This window comes from Mustela erminea, chromosome 15 (assembly GCF_009829155.1).
Source record: "Mustela erminea isolate mMusErm1 chromosome 15, mMusErm1.Pri, whole genome shotgun sequence".
Classification (NCBI taxonomy): Eukaryota; Metazoa; Chordata; class Mammalia; order Carnivora; family Mustelidae; genus Mustela; species Mustela erminea.
Genome location: NC_045628.1, coordinates 77,431,902 through 77,454,809, shown reverse-complemented (window position 1 = coordinate 77,454,809; position 22,908 = coordinate 77,431,902). Strand labels below are relative to the sequence as shown.

The 22,908-nt window shown below is 42.0% G+C and overlaps 2 protein-coding genes across 2 annotated transcripts in view; both read left to right on the top strand.

Moving 5' to 3' along the window:
• Positions 1–21,747, top strand: part of LOC116574521 (ubiquitin carboxyl-terminal hydrolase 12-like) — a 52,521-nt gene extending 30,774 nt beyond the window's left edge. Inside the window, 5 exon segments of the mRNA XM_032315307.1 lie at positions 198–274; positions 392–475; positions 16,238–16,423; positions 19,006–19,084; positions 20,446–21,747. Coding sequence (XP_032171198.1) covers positions 198–274; positions 392–475; positions 16,238–16,423; positions 19,006–19,084; positions 20,446–20,547 — 528 coding nt within the window. The 3' untranslated portion in view covers positions 20,548–21,747.
• Positions 5,688–7,429, top strand: LOC116574529 (nuclear envelope phosphatase-regulatory subunit 1-like). Its single transcript, XM_032315327.1, is given in 2 exon segments — positions 5,688–6,015; positions 6,017–7,429. Coding segments are annotated over 2 exon segments (372 nt in total). The 5' UTR covers positions 5,688–5,734; the 3' UTR covers positions 6,108–7,429.
• Positions 21,748–22,908: the final 1,161 nt, after the last annotated feature.

The following is a 22,908-nucleotide window of genomic DNA, read 5'->3' as shown; positions in this document are numbered from 1 at the left end:
CTGTACGTGTGTTGAGAGTCTTTTACTCAGTGTCCTTTTGGATAATCCAGATCCAGTAGATCTCTTTTGAACTCGTGGAAGATGAATTCTTCATGTCCTTACTACTCCTAATAGAATGAAGGCCTTTAGTTCTGTCACTTCAGAGCAATGATTTACTGACAGTTAAAGAAATCAGAGGTAATTCCCTATTTTTACAGATAAGCAGCAAAGATGAAGATTTTTTAGACCTTTCTGTTGACGTGGAACAAAACACATCGATCACTCACTGCTTAAGGTAAATGGAGAGTTACTTATTTTGGAAGTTTAATAATATCTTTGGTTTAGAGTACTTTTAAATGAATATACAGTTTTCTGGTATAGACTAAATAAATTTATCTTGAATTTTACACAGGGGATTCAGCAACACAGAAACTCTGTGCAGTGAGTACAAATATTACTGTGAAGAATGTCGCAGCAAACAGGAAGCACACAAACGGTAATGTAACGTTTTTAAAATTTGGTAGTAGTTCTCTGGCAGTGGGTCATGTAGATGGGCTTTCCTAGCTGAAAGTTATGCCTGAAAATCTACAGAGTAAAAATGCCTAGTTTTATCATTAAGTAATTAAGACTCACTAAGTTATTCCTGGGTAAGCAACAGTCAGCTCTGCAACCTCCAGTGATTTTCTCCACTTAATGAAAGTTGTTTAAGAATCATCAACCAGTACAGTTAAAATACTTGACTTTGAAGCTTGCATGCTTTATGTAAACTTGGTCTTGGTGAGGAGAAAGAGTGGGGAAGATCCTTTTCCTCGCCTCTACTGTCGCTTCTGCGAGCCCCACCTAGGATCTTGTGCTCTCTCTCATTTGGTGTTTGGTGTCGAGGAATGGAATCGCGTCATCACCATTCTTATTATTTTACTTTTTATTTTGGAACGATCTCAAGCTCAACGGAAAGTTGTATGAACAGTACCAAGAGTGCTTATTTACCCAAAACCACTCAAACGTAAGGTATGAACATGAACACGTGAGTGGCTGTTTCCCACCAACAGGGAAGTTTCCCTATTGCCATAGTCACCCCTTGGGGCAAGTCACGCTGGCATGTTAACTGTTCTAGTGGAAGGTATTTCATTAGCATGGATGTCCCAGTACTATCCTTTCTGGAACAAAACGATCCAGTTCAGAAACACATGTTATCTTAGTATTCATGTCTCTTTTGTCTTTTTACATTTGAAACGGTCTTTTCTTGGCTTTAAAAATCTCGACGCTTTTGAAAATTATAGATTATTTTATAGATTGTCCCTCTTTGGGTTCTTCTCAAAGATTGCCCCTCTTTGTGTTCTTATGATGAGGTTCAGGTTATGTATTCTGGTGGGTATCTCACAGAGGTGATGCTCTATTCTCATTGTATCCTCTTATCCATGATTCCAATTTGTCTCACGTGTCGGGTCCCACAGACCACTCCTGAGACACACTGGAAGAACTCGCGAGACTCTGCATGTATGGTCAGGCCCAAAGCCAAGACTTGTTACAGGGAAAGATGGCAAAGCATCTCCGCAGAGCAGAAAGCCAGGGGAGCTTCCAAGAGTTCATTGCCATGGAGTCCCGCAAGACACCTAACCTCCTTCAGTACTGAGTAGGATATGGGGGAGGTGTCGTCTCCCCCGGAGGCTCATTAGAGACCTAGTGTCCAAGGTTGTAAACTGAGGGTCAGACATGTAGGTACCCCTCTGTCTTCCAGAATTCTAGACCCTCTGAAGGAACGGAGGTGTTGAGTGTAAACCATATTGTTTGTCCAGACAATTTAGGCCTGTTGAGACACTCCCATCATTTAGGGAATGGTGGGAACACTCCTCAAATCCAAATTCTCATATGTTAACCAAGGACCGTCCTTGCCAGCAGGCCTTTCCAGAAAGGATAGTCTGAGGCCTGCGAGGTTAACACTTTCCTGCCCATCCTGTTACTGGTGCTGTTCTGTTTGAGCACTTGACCATGGTGATGTCTCCCAGAGGTCTTCACTGTTAAGCAATGGTTTTGTGCATTTATATAATTCATAAGTATTTTGTGTGGAGGTATTTTGAGGTTGTAAATATGCCCATTCCTCATCAGACTTCTAATTATTTTCATTTTCTAAATCTCAGCATGGACTCAAGGATTTTTTTTTTTTTTTTTTTAAATTCAGTGGGTTATGTTCCATTACCATTCGGCCAGTGGGGGCCCCTTCAAGCTATCACCTGTGTCTTTTTGGCATGTCCCATATTCTTGAGTGACCCTTCACTTTGTAGCGTAACAAGATGTTCCGTGCTCGTCTTGTACTCTCCTTGCCCCGACTCTGGTATCAGCCATTTATCCCAGGAGGCCTGCTTTCTTACAGGAGGACGATGATGTTCAGGAAGCAGGACTTTGGTATATAGGTATGCTCACTGATACCAGGATGTCTGTGTTCCTGAGCCCCCTAGTGAAAAGAGCTGGACGGTGTGTGTGTATGTTTGTATGTACTCCACACATGCTTTCGTCTACCTGTCTATATTACCATGGATCTGTCTATACTGAGAAACCATGAAGTCACAATTATATCCACAGTTTCAGCCGACACCATAGGGTTTATTCTAGTTTTGTCCTTTATAATATTCATAATTTCCTTCTGACAGTACAAATTGGTTCCCAGTATCCTTCTGTATTTACTTACTTGCTTAGTGACCCTGTCCATAACTGATCTTACCCCTCAACCGCCATGCGTGCACACAACTCCTTATTGCACAGACATGCTTTCTGCTCTGCTCAGTCTTCTCCTCTCCCCTGCCTGCCCAGATGTCTACCCTGGAGGGCCCTACCTACCTAAATGGTTACACTGAAACGTTCATGAAAGGAAGAAGAACTTAGATTTTTAAATGACTGTATTTTGATCTGTATTTTGGACACATGTATCTGTTAGGAAGGGAGAGGTTTTAGGTGATGGGCCCAAGTAATCAAAACAGAGTACTCATTGTCCCCTTCTATTAGTGAAGACGATTAGAGTACCTCCCCTAAGTTTGGTTGTGTCATGGCGGTTGATAAATTAGATTAACCCTGAAAATGTTGTAGAAGGTGCCTAAGACTATTGGTGAAGGAAAATAGAGTTGAGGACTAAGTGTAGCTCAGAGGAGTGCTGTGATAAACTTCTTTGGCTCCATGGAGGTAAATGCGTCTGTGAGCATGAGCTGATCTTCATCCAGAATCACAAATAGCCAGACATGAGTAATTAGAAATTGTCCAGCAACTCCAGCTGCTTGTTTTGAAGACATCCATGTGAATTTAATATAGTATTTAATGGTAGATCTTTTATTAATATGTGTGGGAAATACATATACTCTGTCAAGAAATTAGAAAACACAGATTAAGTATAAATCAGTTAAGAATTGTTATTTATAAAAGCATTGTTAACATTTTTGTGTGTATCCTAGATTTTTAAAGAGTGTATGTGTGTACACATGTAATTCTTGAAATGGAATTGAATTCTATGTAGAGCTTTATAATTTTTTCCCTTAATAAATTACAGATGTGTCAATGAAAGTATACTTTTACATCATTCTTCAGAGGTGCTGCATAGTACTTTTTATATGGGCATGCCATAATCTACTGAGTTTCTCAATCTAATAGTTTAGATTGTTCCTTTTTTTCACTGCTATAAGGCTTTGATAAACACATTTTGTATGTATACCTCTACCCATACACACATTTTCACACAGGTTTTAGGCTGTTTCTATAGGATAAATTGTGTGTGGGTTTATGGAAAGATAGCAGTACAGAAATCATTTTCTACTAGGATCTAGTGTCAGCCCTTCTGATAACTTGCATTGTGATATTGGGCAAATCATTTAACCTTTTGGGTCTCACTTGATTAGTTGCTATCTAAGATCCCTACCAACTGTAGAAGTCTATAGTTTCTAGTCTCAGAATAAAAGAATAAGATAGTGGATATACAGATCATCATTCTAATTAAACAAAAATCATTTTGACATTAAAATGTTTCAGTCTGGGGTTGCTGGGTGGCTAAGTTGGCTAGGCATCTGACTCTTTATTTCAGCTCAAGTCTTGATATCAGGGTTATGAGACCGAGCCCCCACGTGGAGTCTGCTTGGGATTCCTCTCTCCCTCTCCTCCTATCCCCCTTCCTGCTTGCACACATTCTCACTTTCAAGTAAATAAATAAATAAATAAGCAAAGATTTCAGTCTGTTTGGAGGACAAAAACCACATGATCACCTCAGTGGACAAAGAAAAGGTATTTGATAGAATTCAACACCTGTCTATGATAAAAAAAAAAAAAACACTCAACAGAGTAGGGATAGAAAGAACATACCTCAACATAATGAAGGCCCTCTGTGACAAGCCCACAGCTACCATACTCAGCGGTGAAAAACTGAAGAGCTTGTCCTCTTGGATCCAGAACAAGACAAGGATGTCTACTCTTGCTACTTTAATTCAACATAGTGTTGGAAGTCCTAGAGCAGTTCGGTAAGAAAAAGAAAAGAAAAGAAAGCCAGATGGGAAAAGAAGTTAAATTATCTCTGTTCACAGATAATATGATCTTGTATGCAGAAAACCCTAAAGATTAAACAACAACAACAAAAAGCCTTGTTAGAACTAGTAAGTATTCAGCAGAGGTGCAGATAGAAAATCAGCACATGAAAGTCCATTGCATTTCTGTACCTTGACTTGAACAGTTAGTGTATAATCTGAACAATCTGAAAAGATTGTTGAACTATCTGAACAATCTGAAAAGAAAATTAGCAAAATAATCCCATTTACAGTAGTATCAAAAAAGAATAAAATATTTAGAAATTGACTTAACAAAGGAGGCCAAAGATTTATGCACTAAAAAAATAGAAGATATTGCTGAAAGAAATTAAAGAAGGTAACAAATCAATGAAAAGATACTCTGTGTTTGTGAATTGCAAGACTTAACATTAAAATGGTCATAGTACCCAAAGCAGTCTGCAGATTCAGTTTAATGCCTACCAAAGTCTCAATTGAGTTTTCTAATGACATAGGGAAAAAAACATCCAAAATTTCATATGGGAAATCTTAAAGGACTCTTAAAGCCAAACAATCTCAAAAGAAAAAGCTGGAGACCTTATAGTTTTTAACTTCAAAACATATTATAGAGCTACAGTAATCGAAGCAGTGTGGTAGTAGCAATAAAGACAGACATGTAGCCAATGTTATAGAATAGAGAGCCCAGCAGTAAATCCTCATTTATATAGTCAGATGATCTCCAAGAGTGCCAGTGCTACAGATAGATAACGTATAGCTTCAACACATATTTTGGGAACACTGGATATCCACATGCAAAAGAATGAAGTTGGACCCTTATACCATATACAGAACTCAATTCAAAATGGATTAAAGACCTAAACGTAAGGCCACAACTATAAAACTCCTTACAAAAGAAACACATGGGAAAATCTTCATGACATTGAATTTGGTAATCGTTTCTTAAGTAGGACACTGAAAGCATAAGCAACAAAGGCAAAAATAGGCTGGACCATAACAAACTCAAAAACTTCTGCATAACAAAAGAAACAATAAATGGAGTGAAAAGGCATGAATGGGAGAAAATACTTGAAAACCAGTATGTGATAAGAGGTTAATATCCAGAATACATGAAGATCTCCTGTAGCTCAACAACATAAATCAGGGACCCAATTTAAAAATGAACAAGGAGGGGAGTTGCGATGCGGACGGGGCCGCGGCGGTGACCCGAGCTGCCGCCCGACATGAACTCGCTGGAGCAGGCGGAAGATCTCAAGGCTTTTGAGAGGAGACTTACAGAATATATTCATTGTTTGCAACCTGCCACTGGACGTTGGAGAATGCTTCTTATAGTGGTCTCTGTCTGCACAGCTACTGGTGCCTGGAACTGGTTAATAGATCCCGAGACACAAAAGGTGTCCTTCTTCACATCTTTATGGAATCACCCATTTTTCACTATTAGCTGTATTACTCTAATAGGCTTGTTCTTTGCCGGAATACACAAGAGGGTCGTTGCACCATCAGTCTGCTCGATGTCGAACTGTATTAGCAGAATACAACATGTCTTGTGATGATACAGGAAAACTCATTTTGAAACCTAGGCCTCATGTTCAGTGACAGTCTGCACTCATTGTTCTGGGACCTAAAACAGCCTTTCTTCAAATGAGTGATAAAGCAAAAAGCCATAAAGGATTCCTTTTACAGTTGGATATGTGAAGGTCATAGCAACAACTGACAAGAAGTGTGCAATATTTACCCAGATGATCTCGATGATGATGACTCGTCTCCCCCGTGCTTGGTACCTTTGATTATCTGTGTTACAGTATTAGTGTCACTTTAGTACTTCAGACCCTGCAGAGACTTCTGCAGATGAAGTATGTCTGTATGTTACTAAGTTAAACTTAGAAACAGAACCTCATCCAGTTTTTATAATGTATTTTTGCAAACTACTGTAAATAGCAAATCAATGCCAATGTCAAAGAGGGAAGCGTTCCGTGGACTTTGTTCTCCTGCACCAGTATTGTGGGAGCATCCATTGGCCGGCCCTGTGGCTCTTCACACCCAGCTATCATGCATAGCTGTGCCTTTCATTCTTACACCCCTCTGTTCTAATCATAATGCAAGAAAAACATCGGATCGAGTGTAAACTGAGAAAGACTCATCTCCATTATGTTGTGAGAAATTATAGATACTCTTCTGAGAAACCATTTTTGTTAAACCAGATAGTGAACTTCAACCACTCTCATGGTAACCATTTCCGGTTTGTTGTTTTCCTTCAATGCTAAATATACTTTATATTTTTTTTAATAATTTTAAGAACACTCCAAAGGCTTCTGAATATACAAGTTTAGTTATAAATTATGTACTGTCTGGGAATTTGATAGTCCTTGTTTTAGATCATTGGATCTTAACGCCGCGGTTGGCGTGCTGTTACACTAGTGTTGCACGGGTGTAATTGATCAGCCGCTCCATCACGGGGTGACTTGGGAGCGGCGCCCCAAACTAGAGTCTACAATTCTCACTGTTCCGAGAGTGTTAATGACATACTGTGTACGCATTTTAGCCACCTGTACTATAATTGCCCTTAATCTTAAACTATTGGGATTGCTGTAAATATTTTAAAGAACTGGAGGTGCCTTTTACCTGTTTATTAGATGATTTTGAAAAGGTTTAAATTATTTCATGAGCAGTCTTTTAAATTCCATTTAACATGAAGCTGAAAATTCACTCACAGGACAAAAACTTTTTAACAAGGCTACCATTTAACTTAACTGTCCATCTTGGCTTTGATGTGTTTGAGATTTTATTCTTGAAACTGCAGCAATAAGACCCTCTCTGCTCCTACGAAGTCATCAGAGGGTACTCTATGTATTCGGCATAGTTTGATTGTCTGTAAATTTTGTAGGTAAATATGTGCATAAAAATAAATACTTTATATAAAAAAAAAAATGAACAAGGAGGGACGCCTGGGTGGCTCAGTTGGTTAAGCAGCTGCCTTCGGCTCAGGTCATGATCCCAGCGTCCTGGGATCGAGTCCCACATCGGGCTCCTTGCTCGGCAGGGAGCCTGCTTCTCCCTCTGCCTCTGCCTGCCATTCTGTCTGCCTGTGCTCGCTCTCTCCCCCTCTCTCTCTCTGATAAATAAATAAAATCTTAAAAAAAAATAAAAAAAAATGAACAAGGACATAGGGTGGCTCAGTGGGTTAAAGCCTCTGCTTTGGGCTCTGGTCATGATCCCAGAGGCCTGGGATCAAGCCCCACATCGGGCTCTCTGCTCAGCGGGGAGCCTGCTTCACCACCCCTTTCTGCCTGCCTCTCTGCCTACTTGTGATTTCTGTCAAATAAATAAATCTTAAAAAAAAAAAAAATGGACAAGGAACTTGAATGTTTTCCAAAGAAGATAAAAAATGGCCAACAAGCATATGAGAAGACACTTAACGTCACAGATCATCAGGGAACTGCAAATCAGAACCACAGTGAGGTATCCCCTCACACTTGTTAGAAAAGTCACATGGCAAAAAGAAAATAAGTGTTGGTAAGGGGGAGAAATTGAAACCTTGTATACCGTTGGTAGGAATGTTAAGTGGTGCAGCTGCTTTGGAAAACAGTATGGAGGCTCCTCAGAATACTAAAAACAGAATCACCACATGACCCAGCATTCTTGCTTCTAGATACACACCCAAAAGTATTTGAAAACAGTGTATCAAAGAGATTATATGTAGTCCTTTGTTTATTGCTGCAGTGTTCACATTAACAAAGAGGTGGAAACAACTTAAATGTCCATCAACAGATGAATGGATAAAGAACATGTGGGATGGACATCTAGTGAATATTATTCTGCCTTAAAGCAGAAGGACATTTGGTTATACCACCAGGTGGATGGATCTTGAGTGTATTATGCTAAGTGAAATAAGCTAATCACAAAAGCCAAAAAGACACATTGTAATCACAAAAAGACAATTTCTGGATGACTCCAGTTATATGAAGACTCTAAGTAGTCACATTCTTAGCAACAAGTAAAATGCTGGTTGCCAGGGTCTTGGGGGAGGGGCAAAGGAGAGTTGTTCAGTGGGTGTAGAGTTTCAGTGTGCAAGATGAGAAAGTTCTAGAGATCTGTTGCACAACAATGGTGCTAATTGGAAACACTGCTATACTATACATTTAGAAAGGGTTAAGGTGCAGTTTATGTTCCGTGTTTCTTAACCACAGAAGAAAAAAGCATGTGGTTTGGCCTTCATTCAGACTATATATGTTCCTATATGCAGACAATGTGTTCCTCAAAACCAAAGGTTTCAGTATTGGAATCCTCAAGAATGAATTTGGGAGATGTTACCATAAAAGAAGTATTCCATGATCAAATGAGTTCGCTCTATAATAAATTTCCTCTTCATTATTTATTCATGCTTCATATTACAGACTCTGAGAAGACTCACAGAATAGGAGAAATTTATCTTTTTATCTAGCTTTATGCAGAATTTATCTGCGCAGGGACTCCTTTTACATAGCCCACCTGTTGGACTGTATAGGGCTGTATACCCGGGCTTGGCAGATGCAGGTGAACAGCCAGAAGCTGATACCCAGTGGGAGGCTAAAGCCCCTGAGGAAAAGCAAAGTGCTTTCCCGCAGGGAACTGGAATGTGAGGATTAGGATTCCGATGGCTTTGCTTCCCGAGGTGTTTTCCTGTCCTCTGGGCGTGGGGGTGGTGGGGGATGTTTTTGAAGCTGCTCTGCTGTCACTCTTCTCTGCCTCAGAGCAGGGTTCAGTGAGTGGCTGCACCGGGGGCTGAGCCGGCCTGACTGGTTCTCTGCCACGCGTCCTTCCTCTCTTCACTCTTCACTTCCAGGCCTGGGGCCCACAGTGTGAGGCATCGGGGAAGACCCGTGCGGTGCCCAGGTCAGCAGCATCGAGGTGTCATGGCCTCTGTCTCCCGTCTACTCTGGTCTAGTCATTGAGGTCCTTCCTGTTTCTGAGGGCAAGTTCTTCCGTTTTGCTCCATTTTCACAACCAGCTCCGTATCCGATTCTTCCATGTGCAGGTCCTAGTCACGGCTAGTGTCATGTTGGCAGCCTTGTCGTGGCCACACGCCCAGTCATTCCTGGCATGTACCCTGCTGTAACAGGATACCATAGACTGGGTTGTGTGACAAGCGCCAGGGGCGTCCTTAGAGTTCTGGGCGCTAGCAGTCCCAAATCAAGGCGCCAGCATGCCCTGTGCCTGTGAGGGCTCTCTTCCTGCTTCCTCGAAGATGCCTTCTCACACCGCGTCCTCACGAGCTGGAAGGATGCTGGCAGACTGTCTCGGGTCTCTGTTACAAGGATACCAGTTCCATTCCTTAGGGCTCCAACCTCATGACCTAAGCATCTCCCGAGGCCCCGCCTCCTAGTACCATCACGTTAGGTTTTGAACATGGACCTTCTTGGGACTTTCGTGGACTGACTTTCCTCTCAGTGCTGACAACTCAGTCATATGGTGTCTTCGTCACCTGTGGTCTAGCCTCTGTTCCCCCCTCACTCCTTAGCCTGCCTGCCCCAGGTAGGCCTTCTGGATGGGATAGTATATGAGAATAATGGGATTTCATGTGTGTACAACTACGGAACTCTTCTGTGTGGTCATAACTTCTCTGCTGGGTTGCCTGGGTGGCTCAGGTCATGATCCCAGGGTCCTGTGATCCCCCCACCCCCTGCTCAGCGGGGAGCCTGCTTTTCCTTCTCCCTTTGCTGCTCCCCTCCCTCGTTCTCTCTCTCTCTTTCTCTGCCAAATAAATACAAATCTTCAAAAAAAAAAAAATAAGAGGACTTCTCTGCCAACAGAATTTTATTAAGTTCTTAGGTGCTTGTGCTAGGATATTAAATTTCACTCTGGCAGAGTTTGCCTATTAGTGCCCTTGGCCCACATTCACCGTACAGCCCTCTTTGCTGGGCTCACAGGGCTTATACAGATGGGAAGATATACTTTAAAAGAGTGGCTTCTGGCTTTTCTTGACCAGGGGGGAAGGGTGAAAAATCAAAACAGCAGACAGCTTTGGAACCTGGCACCTGCGTTCCTGGGGCCGTCTGTTGCCTCCGTGGAGTAGCTGGTATTCCGGTCCGGGAATGGTGGCAGACAGTGCCCGTTGTCCAGCGCCCCCACTCCTGTAGGATGCTCTCACTCTGGCTCCTCTCCGGGGGACTCCCCTTGGTCTGCTGCTGAAGGAAGCTCCCGAGAGTTTCTTTCCCCCAGTGGCTTTTGACCAGTGGATGGAGATGAGAGTGCGGAAACCCAGTTACCTTGTTGTCTGTGCAGAGTAGAGAATTCAGAGATCAGAGCTGGAGCTGCCCTCTGTGCCACCTTTCCAGAGACTGAATCCTTAGCTGGCTTCTTCCCTTTCCTTCTTGGCTCCCTCCGGTCAGGGTCTGCTTCTGGCTAATTCGACCCTGAATAAGAAGGATGTGACTGCTGCCTCTTCTTGCAGTGGTTTGATTTGTGACCTGGTGTGTAACGTCGGCTGTGCATTTTTGCCAAGAAAATAAGTCTGCCCTTCCCTGGTTTTCTAGAAAAATATTTGGATTAGGTTGGAAGAGGACATGCTTGTTTTTAAAAAATCACATTGCTGATAAGCATACGTTTTCTGCCGAGATGTAAAATTTCTGTAAAATTTAAGTGGGGTCAAGGTTTCTTTTCTTCAGGAGGAGAAGGATGCCATCTATTATTTAAGATGCCCCTTACGTATTTATTATTATTGCTTTGCTAATTTAGGAATATAAAGAAGTCTTTCCATTTTTACAGTTATTGGTCTTTAGAAAGAACCTGAGGAAAAAACATCATTGCATTTAGAACTCTTGTATCATCCCCGACTGAGGTTTATATGTTGCTGGGTTCAGTTCGATAATGTTCTCTTGATTTTCATATCTTTGAAATATCATGAGGGGTATCATTAGTCTGTAATTTTCTTAAACCTCTGTCAGGTTTTGGTGTCAGGTTCATGCTGGTCTCAAAAATGAGTTGGTGATATGAACATTGGAGTACAGATGGCCCTTTTTTTTTCACGACATCTGTATCTTTGGGGTAAATACCAAGTAGTGCAATTGCAGGGTCATAGGGAAGCTCTATTTTTAATTTCTTTCTTTTGTGTGTGTGTGTGATGGAACTGTTCTTTATTTTATTAATTTTTTAATTTTTAATTTTTTTACAAGCATATAATATATTTTTATCCCCAGGGGTACAGGTCTGTGAATTGCCAGGTTTACACATTTCACAGCACTCACCATAGCACATACCCTCCCCAATGTCCATAACTCCACCACACAGTCGCCAAACTGTAGAAAGGACCAAGATGCCCTTCAACAGATGAATGGATAAAAAAGATGTGGTCCATGTACACTATGGAGTATTACACCTCCATCAAAAAAGATGAATACCCAACTTTTGTATCAACAGGGACCGGACTGGAAGAGATGATGCTGAGTGAAATAAGTCAAGCAGAGAGAGTCAAGTGTCATATGGTTTCACTTACTTGTGAGCATAAGGAATAACATGGAGGAGTTGGGAGATGGGGAGAAGTGATTGGGGTAAATCGGAGTGTGGGGAGACAAACCATGAGAGACTGTGGATTCTGAGAATCAAACTGAGGGTTTGGGAGGCGAGGGGGATGGGGGGTTGGGTGAGCCTGGTGGTGGGTATTATGGAGGGCGCGTACTGCATGGAGCACTGGGTGTGGTTCATAACCAATGAATGCTGGAACACTGAAAAGAAACAAAATAAAAATGAGTTGGTGATGGTTCCCTTTTGCATAAAGGGGCTTGTGTAAGGTGGGTGTAGGCACAGGCATATCTCACTTTACTGTGCTTCACAGATATTGCATTTTTTTTTTAACAAGTTGAAGTTTTATGGCATCCCTGAGACAAGCAAGTCTAGTAATGCCCTTTTTCTGATGGTATTTGCTGACTTCACGTCTCTATGTCATATTTTGGTCATCCCCACGGTATTTCTGACTTTTTCATTATTATTACATTTGTTACAGTGAACTGTGATCAGTGATCTTTGATGTAACTCTTGTAATTGTTGGGGTTACCATAGACTATGCCATATAAGATGATGAGCTCACCTGATACATGCGTGTGTCCTGACTGCTCTGTCCACTGGCCATTCCCCCACCTCTTCTCCTTTCCTCTGGCCCCTCTGTTCCCTGAGACACAAGGAAATTCAAATGAGGCCAGTTAGTAGCCCTACAGTGGCCTCTAAGTGCTCAAGTGAAAGGAAAAGTCATGTGTCTCTCACTTTGAATCAAAAGCTAGAAATGGTTAAGATTAGGGAGGAAGGCATGTTGAAAGCCAACATAGACTAAAAGCTAGGTTTTTTGTGCCAAACATCAGCCAAGTTGGGAGTGCAAAGGAAACAATCTTGAAGAACATTAAAAGTGCTACTCCTGTGAGCATATGAATGATAAGAAAGTGAAAAAAGTTCTGTTGCTGATACGGAGAAAGTCCAAGTGGTCTGGAGAGAAGAGCAAACCAGCCCCAGCATTTCTTTAAGCCAAAGCCTGACCCCGAGCAAGGTCCTAGGTCTCTGTGATTCTGGGAGGGCTGAGAGAGGTGAGGAAGCTGCAGAGAGAAGTCTGAAGCTGCAGACTTCTGAGGTTGAAGGAAAGAACCAGCTCCGTAACAGAAAGTACAAGGTGAAGCAGCAAGGGCTGGGGGAGAAGCTGCAGCGAGTTCTCCAGAAGGTCCAGCTACAACAGCGATGAAAGCGGCTACACACCACAGCAGGTTTCCAGTGTAGACAAGACAGCCTTCTACTGGAAGAAGATGCCGTCAAAGACTTTCAGAGCTGGAGAGGAGAAGTCAGTGCCTGGCTCCACAGCTTCAGAGGACAGGCTGACTCTCACGTTAGGAGCTAATGCAGCTGGTGACTTCAGCTGAAGCTGGGGCTCTCTGACCATTCCGAAAACTCTAGGGCCCTTCAGAATTACTCTAAACCTACTCTGCCCGTGCTCTAGAAATGGAACAATGAAGCCTGGGTGACAGCACGTCTGTTTCCAACATTACTGAATATTTGAAGCCCACTGTTTAAGACCTGCTGCTCAGAAAAAAAATTCTTTCAAATAATGCTGCTCACTCACTGATCCCGCGCCTGGTCTCCCCAGAGCTCTGATGGAGACGTGCAATGAGATGAGTGTTTTCATGGCTGTTGACATGGCATCCGTTCCATAGCCTACGGATCAAGGAGTCATCTTGACTTTCCAGTCTTATTCTTTAAGAAATATATTTCATAAGGCTCTAGCTGTCTAGAAAGTGATTCCTCTGATGGATCCGGGCAAAGTCAATTGAATGCTTCCTGGAATGGGATACTTAATTAAGAACAATCAGAAGAGGTCAAAAATACCCACATTTGTTTGGCGTTTGGAAGAAGTTAGTTCCCACCGTCCCTGAGGACTTGGAGGGGTTCAGGCCGTCCACGGAGACAGTCACCACAGAGGTGGTGGAAACAGCAAGAGAACTGGAGTTAGAAGTGGGGCGAGAAGATGGGCCCGCACGGCTGCCGTCTCATGATCAGACTTGGACGGACGAGGAGCTGCTTCTCGTGGATGAGCCAGGAAAGTGGATTCTTGAGCTGGAATCTGCTCCTGGCGCAGATGCCGTGAAGACTGTTGCAGTGACCACAAAGGATTTAGAATCTAACATCAACTTACCTGAGAAAGCAGCAGCAGCTTTAAGTGGACTGACTCTAATTCTGAAAGAAATTCTGTGGGTGAAACACTTGAACAGCCTCCTATGCTACAAAGAAATCCTCTATGAAAGGAAGAGCCAGTCGATGTGGCAGACTTTCTTGTCTTCCTTTAAGAAATTGCCACAGCCCCCGCCAGCCTGCAGTGGCACCGCCCTCATCAGTCAGCCACCATCAGCAGGGAGCCAGGACTCTCATCCCCAACAGAGAGATTATGACTTGTTAAAGTTTTAGATGATGGTTTGCCTTTTTTAGCAATGAAGTATTTCTTAATTAACGTATCTGCATTGTCTTTCTAGACATAATGCTGTTGCGCATTTAATAGTAATGGTATGGTGTAAATCTAACTTTAGTATGCACTGGGAAATCAAAAATTTCATTTCACTGGCTGTATTGCGATATTTACTTACCTGTGGTGGTCTGAAACTGAACTCACAGTATCTGTGTGATATGCCTGTCTCCTGGATTATTCCAGTTTTTCACAATATAAGATAACTCTAGAAATTTTTTTTTTTTGAGAAGTCTTATATTTGAGATGATTTATTTCCCTTCTAGAAGTGGGATTACTGAGGCAAAGACCATAGAGACTCTTACACCGCTGGATTTCTTTCCAGGAATGATTATCTGTTTATGTTTATTCTTACTAATCTTTTTCAAAGGTCAGGGTAGAATAGTAAATGTTTCTGGAATAATAAGCTGCCCACCACATTTAAGATTTGTAGGATGCAGGGGTGCCTGGGTGGCTCAGTGGGTTAAAGCCTCTGCCTTCGGCTCAGGTCATGATCCCAGGGTCCTGGGATCGAGCCCCATGTCGGGCTCTCTGCTCCGCAGGGAGCCTGCTTCCTCCCCCCTCTCTCTCTCTGCCTGCCTCTCAGCCTACTTGTGATTTCTCTCTCTCTGTCAAATAAATAAAAATTAAAAAAAAAAAAAAAAAAAAAAAAAAAAGATTTGTAGGATGCAGATTTACTGTAATGCTACAAAATGATTCTTGTTTTCATTTCATTAGAGACACTGGCTTAGTAAATTTCATTTTTTAATTATGAAAAGCGTTTTGCTTCATTGAACACATACAAAATTCGGTTCCGCTACATTTGTCAACTATCTGTCGTGTGCCAGGCGTGTTGTTCAGTAGAGAAATAAAATGGGGGGAAAAAAAAAGGTTTCTACCTGTCAAGATTTCAGATCCTAGAAGGGAAAAACCCACAGTCATCTAAATATTTTATGGTGTAATAAACCGTATATGCCCACTGTGACTCCGCGAAGTGCCGATGGGGGATTGAAGGGAGGAGGTACTGATGCCAGGGTTACAATGTGAGTTGAGCCTTCAGAAGAATAAACTTCCGTTAGATGAAGTAGAAGTGCAGAGGTTGTGCCAGGGAGAAATGGCACTGAGGGGCATACTAAAGATTGTCCAGAATGTGGAAGATGGCCAGTTGTTTTATAGTTAAAAACTTTTCTCCTAAATTTGCAGGTCATTTAACTCCCATTCTAGAATACATGTAGTCCTCATTCTGCATCTGGAGCTATTTACCTCTGGCAAACACCTTTCACAGAATGGTCTTTAGTAATGCTTTTCTCACTGCGCCTGTCCTCCACCTGTTAGTGAGTTCTGCTGACCGATGGAACAAGCAGCTCTCCGTCTCCACGCATACCCAGAGGAGTCAGCAGCTGTGAGGAACCACTTTTCCTCCACCCATCGTGTCGGCCTCCTGTGCAGTCCGCCCGATCCTGGGGGCCTGTATTTCAGAATACAGATTTCTGAACAAAGGACTGAGGCCAGTCCATCTGTCTTGAAGCTGTATGGAGTACAAAGTCCTGTTACATTGTTTGGTGCTGGTGGTTGGGGTGGGATCTTCGCAAGACATTCGGGATGTTGCTTCGCCGATGTAAAAATAACGGGTAGGAATACGCAAAAGTGGTCAGTGCTGGGCTACTCACACTTTCTGTGACCTGTTTGTTAATGGAATCAGAAAGTTTGAGAGTTCTTTTTAAGATGTGGTCTGAATGCCTTTCCTGAAATTTTGTTTCCGTGTTTATTTGAATAGGATGAAAGTTAAAAAACTGCCCATGATTCTGGCCCTGCACCTGAAGAGGTTTAAATACATGGATCAGCTTCATCGATACACAAAACTGTCTTACTGGGTAGTGTTTCGTCTGTTTAACACCTCTGGTGATGCGACAAATCCTGACAGAATGTACGACCTTGTCGCCGTGGTGGTTCACTGTGGAAGGTAAGCGCAGCCGTGGGCCGCGCGGGCCAGGATCTCTGTCCGTGGGGCAGACGTGCAGGATGTTCTGTGCCTGCCATTTGTGGCTGGCGTGGCTTCGTACAGTACCCCCTGAATGTCCACGTTCTCCTACGCAAAATGCAGTCCTATTAACAACCTGCCACGGTGTTACTGTTAAAGGGGGAATGCAAATCACTTAGCTGCTGCTACTGTGTTCTTAACAATAACGACACCCTTAGAGTACCTTTTCACATCCTAACTTAACTGTGCCGTAGCCTCTTCAGATTCAGGGACAGTTCTTAGGTTTCCCTCTGCTTGGAGGATGCTGGGGTTCCTGGAATTGCTCTGCTCACAAGACCGTGAGCTCTGAGATTCCTGGGCACAGCTGGGCTCCCTCCCCGACTCCTTATTTGTCTTCTCTCACTGCAATTCCCCCTGCCGCCTTCCCCTCCTGGCCTCCTCAGACCTCTCTGAAAGCCGTGCCGGGTGCCCTTCTCATCCAGCCCTGCTCCATTTGGGGCCACGCCTCTGTGTTCACCCAGCTGCTGGATGTGTCCTGCCTGCAGTGACTCACTGCTCGGTATGGTGTGTGTTTATCAGTTTGGAGGGCCGTCTACAGTAGCAGAACAGGCACTTCTTAAAACAGGAAGTGATCCTCCCATTAACAAAAGATTGAAAACATTTTCAAATCTTATTTTCTACCGACAAGATTTACTCATAGTTACGTTTCATACGAGAGTGTAAAGGGTTTATGTTGCCGCATCCTTGCCGCGGCTGATGCCTATTGCCAGCAGGCCTGTGCCTGCCCAGCTCCCGTGGTCCTGCTCCTGCGTGTCTGGCATCTCGCGGATATCCGACAGGTGCTTCCGGACTTCGTGCGTGTGATCCTTTCATTCCGTCTCAGGGCCCAGCTCCACTGTAACCAGCTTCCTCAGCCCTCCTCCCAGCTGCCCCCTCTCCTGGGTGAGGCCTGTAGGTTGCACTACCCTGCGACTCAGCTTTTATATCGTATGGGGCCCCGTATGGTGTTCTTGGAAAGTTCTCTCCTGTACTCACGGTGTCCTCAGGCCAGGAGGCTGTGGGTGCCTTTCTGAGCCCCACAGCAACCAGCAGTTATTAGCACACGTGATGTATTCATACCATACTGCACTGAGCATGTCTTGTGTTCAGGATGCACGTCCCTAAGCCACGGCTCTTGTAGGGTGAAGTTTACCAGCCTTTCTTCTCTTACTAGTTTCTGTAGTGAACATTTGTCTTTTGTCCTTCAGACTGCCTCTCTGCCAGAGGAAAAGGCTGCTACCCTTTTCAGTCTCACACCCAAGGGTCCTCAGCCCACCCGCCTCCTTTCCTGTCTGGCTCTGTTCCTTTCTGAGACTTTTTCTTTATGTTCACCACTTTAAAAATTAAAAAAAAAAAATTCTTATCATCTCACTATAAAACACAAGACTCAGATGAATCCTATAGGAATGGGGAAGTTTTCTTTTTGTTTTTTGGTGGTTTTTTTGTTTGTTTGTTTTGTTTTGTTTTAGTCTTTTCCAGTATTAAAAGCCTTTAAAAAAAAAAAGGTTCTGAGGTATTTTCTTCTGTGGAGAAAGAGCAGTACTGTTGTTTTGTCATTTTATCACCTGAGGTACTGGTCTCACCTAATAATCAGAGGAGCCTGGGCAGGAACACATGGGAGGGTTCTTATTCTATTATCTGATTATCTGATGTTGCTAATCACCATAAACAGCACTTTGTGTTGAAAATTATCTCAAATTCTATAATATAATAATTCTAATAGAATTATAACTTAAAGAATTATATAGGAGCTTTTATAATGAGTCTTACTTAATCTGCGAGAGGTTAAAATCCTTGCCATGTCCTTTATAAAGCAAAAGATTTTTTTGAAAAACAAAAAACAAAAACAAAAAAACCCACCTGCATTTTAATGCATTTCTAGATTTCTTTATTCCAGATTTGTTTAAAATGAGCTGCAGAGGCAATTCCAAGAATTATAATGACTAAGATCCAGGTACTTAAAAATAGCACTAATAATACTAGCAAAATGTCATTTGTTTTTAAAGAAGTTTCTGAGGGTCAAGCTTGATTTTAGAACTATAGATGTGATATGTGTTTTTTTAGGCATCACAAGGTATTTTTCCTCAAGAGAAAAATGATGGCCAAGGGAATAAAACAGAAAAAATTCTACGTATGTTCTGTAGTTTAACTCGGGGGCTCTGACCCTTGATCTTTTCTCTCTCCCAAATGCTAAAAAATATATTTAAACTTTTCAGAGAAGCAAATTTGAAAATTATTTTAAACATTACAATTAAAAATTTTTACAAAGACCACAAAAATTTTAATAGCGTAGATTTATGTAAATAGAATGCTCATTATAGCTCCTAAAGTAGAGTACTGATTATTTGATTATAAAATTGAAGGCCAGTTCACATCAGTGTAGCTTGATATTTTGGGGAGGAATAGATAAGGAGTATTTTCATCAGTTTCAGTTATTCTCCTTTATAGAACATGATGTCAAGGGCATAGAAGAGTGGTATTAATAAACATTGTATATAATTAACTTCTCTTTCTCTTTGTTTTAGTGGTCCCAATCGAGGACATTATATTGCAATAGTTAAGAGTCATGATTTTTGGTTATTGTTTGATGACGACATTGTAGAAGCAAATAGTTCCTGAATTTCTTATTTTTATTCAAAGTTGTGTGTGTATTTTACTCTTCAGTTTTTTTCTCCCAGCCTTTCATTCATATGACAGGTGATGAATATTGGATAATTGTTGAAGTTTTCAGATTGTAGTCTGATTCCTACTTCTTACTCCCCAACAGCCAACCCCAATGCTTGAATGGTCAGGTGACCTTCAAAATGCATAGAGTAAAACAAAGAAAAGCTTTCCACAAGAGAACTAGTTTTAAAAAGTCTTTCATTGTCTAAAAAAAATGATTGAGTTATAATACACGTACAGAAAGTATATGGATCTAAAGCAGCACTTGAATTTTTTTTTTTTAGATTTTATTTATTTATTTGACAGAGCTCACAAGTAGGCAGAGAGGCAGGCAGAGAGAGAGATTGGAGGAAGCAGGCTCCCCACCGAGCAGAGAGCCCGATGCAGGGCTCAATCCCAGGACCCCAGGATCATGACCTGAGCCGAAGGCAGAGGCTTTAACCCACTGAGCCAGCCAGGTGCCCCAGCACTTGAATTTTTTAATGTGTGGGTTTGCATACACACGTATGTATGTGCACATGCACACTCTGTAACCACTCTCCAGATCAAGGGAGAGTACTTTGGTAACACCCTCCGATAAGCCCCCTTATCCTTTTCCCGGTCAGTCTTCACAGTTTTCCCTCCCACTCCCCACCGTCCTCTGAACCCACTATTGATGACTGCTCATTATGATTAGTTGTGCCTCTGTTTGACTATAAACGGACTCCTCCAGTGTGACTTCTTTTGTATCTAGCAGTTCACTCTTGCTGCCTATGGTAGTGGTTCTTTTTTATTGCTCTGTAATTTCTCATTGTAAGAATATAACAAGTTAGAAATTTGCCTTTTTATCCCTTCCTGACTATTCTCAATAAAACTGCCTCAATCACCCCTATCTAATGCTGGATATACGCACTCATTTTTCTTGGGTAATTGTTAGGTAGGACCATAAGAAATTGCCGTTTTTGTAGGTCACAAATGGTTGGAATTGGTGGTTTCAAGTGGGTCAGGTAATTCTGTTCCCTAGGAATAGACTTGCTGGATCGAAGGCTAGTTGTGTGTTCAGCCTTACAAGATAATACTAAATATTTCCTCAAGGTCTCCGTTCCATTCTGCCTTCCTGCCAGCTACGTGTGGGAGCCCTGTTTACTGCACTTTCTCACCAATACTGGGCATGATCAGTCTTTTTAACTTAAGCCATTCTTGTGCAGAGCTGTTTTATAAACATAAGCAGGAAAATGAAAGGCACCATTCTAAGAAATGTGCAAGACTTTACTGGACTGTAGAGCTCATTTCTGTACTAATATTTCCATTTTGCCTCACAGAAAATAGATGCACAAGCTATTGAAGAATTCTACGGGTTGACATCAGATATCTCAAAGAACTCAGAGTCTGGTTACATCCTTTTCTATCAGTCTCGGGACTGAGCAGGACCATGATGAAGAGATACTTTCTGCCTCATTTCTTCTCTGGTTATTTTGGAAAGGATCAAGCACTGATTTTTCAAGACAAGAGAAATGCAGGAAGCTCAGGGGGCAGTAGCACACTTTGCACACAATAAAGCAAAGACTATGGATTAACACACTCTTCCTATCATGGTAGTTGATTTATTTGCTCAGGTATCATGCTGTCTGTGCAGTTCCACACAACAAGGAAGTGAAATCAGAGATAGCAGCTCCTCTTGTAAAACAGCCTTCCAGTAATTGATATGCTTTTCTCTTTATTAATTGCACCAGTAATGATTTGAACTCTTTGGGGGTGCAGTAGAAAGACTAGGAATCTGTGCTAGGTTGTATTGATCATTTAAGGAGATCACACCAAACACACTGCGTAAATTTGCCTGTGTTGAAGCCACACAGAAGGAATATTTGGTGTCTTTTCAAGTGTAAACCAGAACTGCATTTGGGCCCAACACTTGCGATTGCCTTCCTGATGTCAGAACTCAGCTCACTAGAATCCAGTGTCAGGAAGGCAAATATGTTTTGCTTCTCTGAAGAAGCTTATAATAATATACAGTATATGTATATGTAGGGAACAATTGGTCAAAAGTGGCTTTTTGTTTCCCCAAGGGGAAAGACTGGCTTTGTAATTATCATTTTTTTTCTTATTTATTTTACTTAAAACTGGTAGAGTCTTAAGTATTTTGTGAAGTGCCCATGATTCTGTCAGTAAATTTGAGCATATTTTTATTAGTTTTTGTCAGTTTTACTAGTCCTTTTGTTTGTTTCTATTTTGAAGGTGAATTGTAAACTCTATTTTAAAGTCCTAGGATACCTTAAGAAAAATTTGCAATGAGAGGAGATAAATACTCTTTTTCAGGAGGAACTGATATCTCTGGCTAATATTTGTCCTTTGTTAGAGTTTACAAATCAGTTGTTCAGCTTTAATCTCAGCAGCATAAAAAACTGTCAGAATCTCCCTGTCACCGTTGGAAGGATGAAGGAACGTGTGGCCCCGTGGGGGCGCAACAGTCCTGAGCACTCTCAAGTTCTCGGACGTTTCAGGATGAGGCCGCGCTTGGAAAATGGGTGTCGTAGCAGTTATGTTCTCTTCAAACGTCATTCTTTACCCAGGAAAGAAGTAATCTGTCAGAACCCCAGCAGCCCCCGAGGCTCGCTGCACACACCTGACGAAGATGAAGTGTTTGTGGCACAGGCCGGGAACACGCGAAGCGAGTCCTTTTCTCTTCCTCCCAGCCCCTCCCGCCATCTTCACAAACCTTACTGGAAGAGTGTTCAGAGATTACACTTTGCCTTTGTTAAGACTTTCTTCTGTTGGGAGTTTGAAGAAGTAATATATGTCATGTCAAGTGCACGTGAACCGTGGCGGTCGGCCCTTTTCCACGCATCATTAAGTTGTCGGACGGTGGCCAAACCTAACATGCAGGAGATGATTGAATACAGAGTCCAAATCACAGCGATCAGGCCTTGGATGTTCTTTAAGTCCCTTTAGGAAGTAATTTTTTTTTTAATTGCTGTAATTTTCTAAACTTCTTTGACTAATACTGTTGAATATGAAAAAAAAACTTTTGTCTGCTGCTATTTATTAACATTTATTATCTGTATCTTTTAGCTCAGCAAATGACTTTACCTATTTGTTCCATGGACTGATCTTTAACAGCGTCACTTGGCTAATCGGGCTGTTTCAACAGATGTGCTGGGAGAAAATGATGTATTTTGACAACTTGTTTTTTAAGATTATAGTTGCTAAAACCTGACGCTGGCTGGAGTGGGTTTGTACAAATTATGTAGCCTGCCCAATGACTACATGGCACAGAGAATCATGACTGAGAATGTGGGGAAGGTCACAGACGTGGAAGTGGATACATTTTTTTATTTTGAGGGCTTAAACCAAATTGTCTTGGAACTCGAGGCTGTGTTTCTGCAGCGTTGAGCGCAGAGAGACGTAAAGTGAGGCTGAGGCAGTCTTCACTTGAGTCAGGCCACAGCATGGATAAGAGAGACAGATGAAGTCATTTGCATAGAGGTACAGCATTGGAATACTACGCTGTGTTTGTTTCTACATTTTGCATTTTTAAAAAATACAGTAAAAGCAAGGTTAAATCTCCTATTAAAGCAAGTTCTAGCATTTTTATTGAGTTCTTTGGTAGTCACACACTGTTCACATCTACACCATGTTTAATAGTATGATTTGTCCGGGGAGGGACTGTGGGGTGATGGTTCTCAGTTTCCTTTTTACTCTTAGTACAGCTGCATCTACATAAAATGTTTTGAAGCTTATCAGAAACTCGGTATTCTTTGAAAACAAAGGGTTAGGGTTCGGGAAAA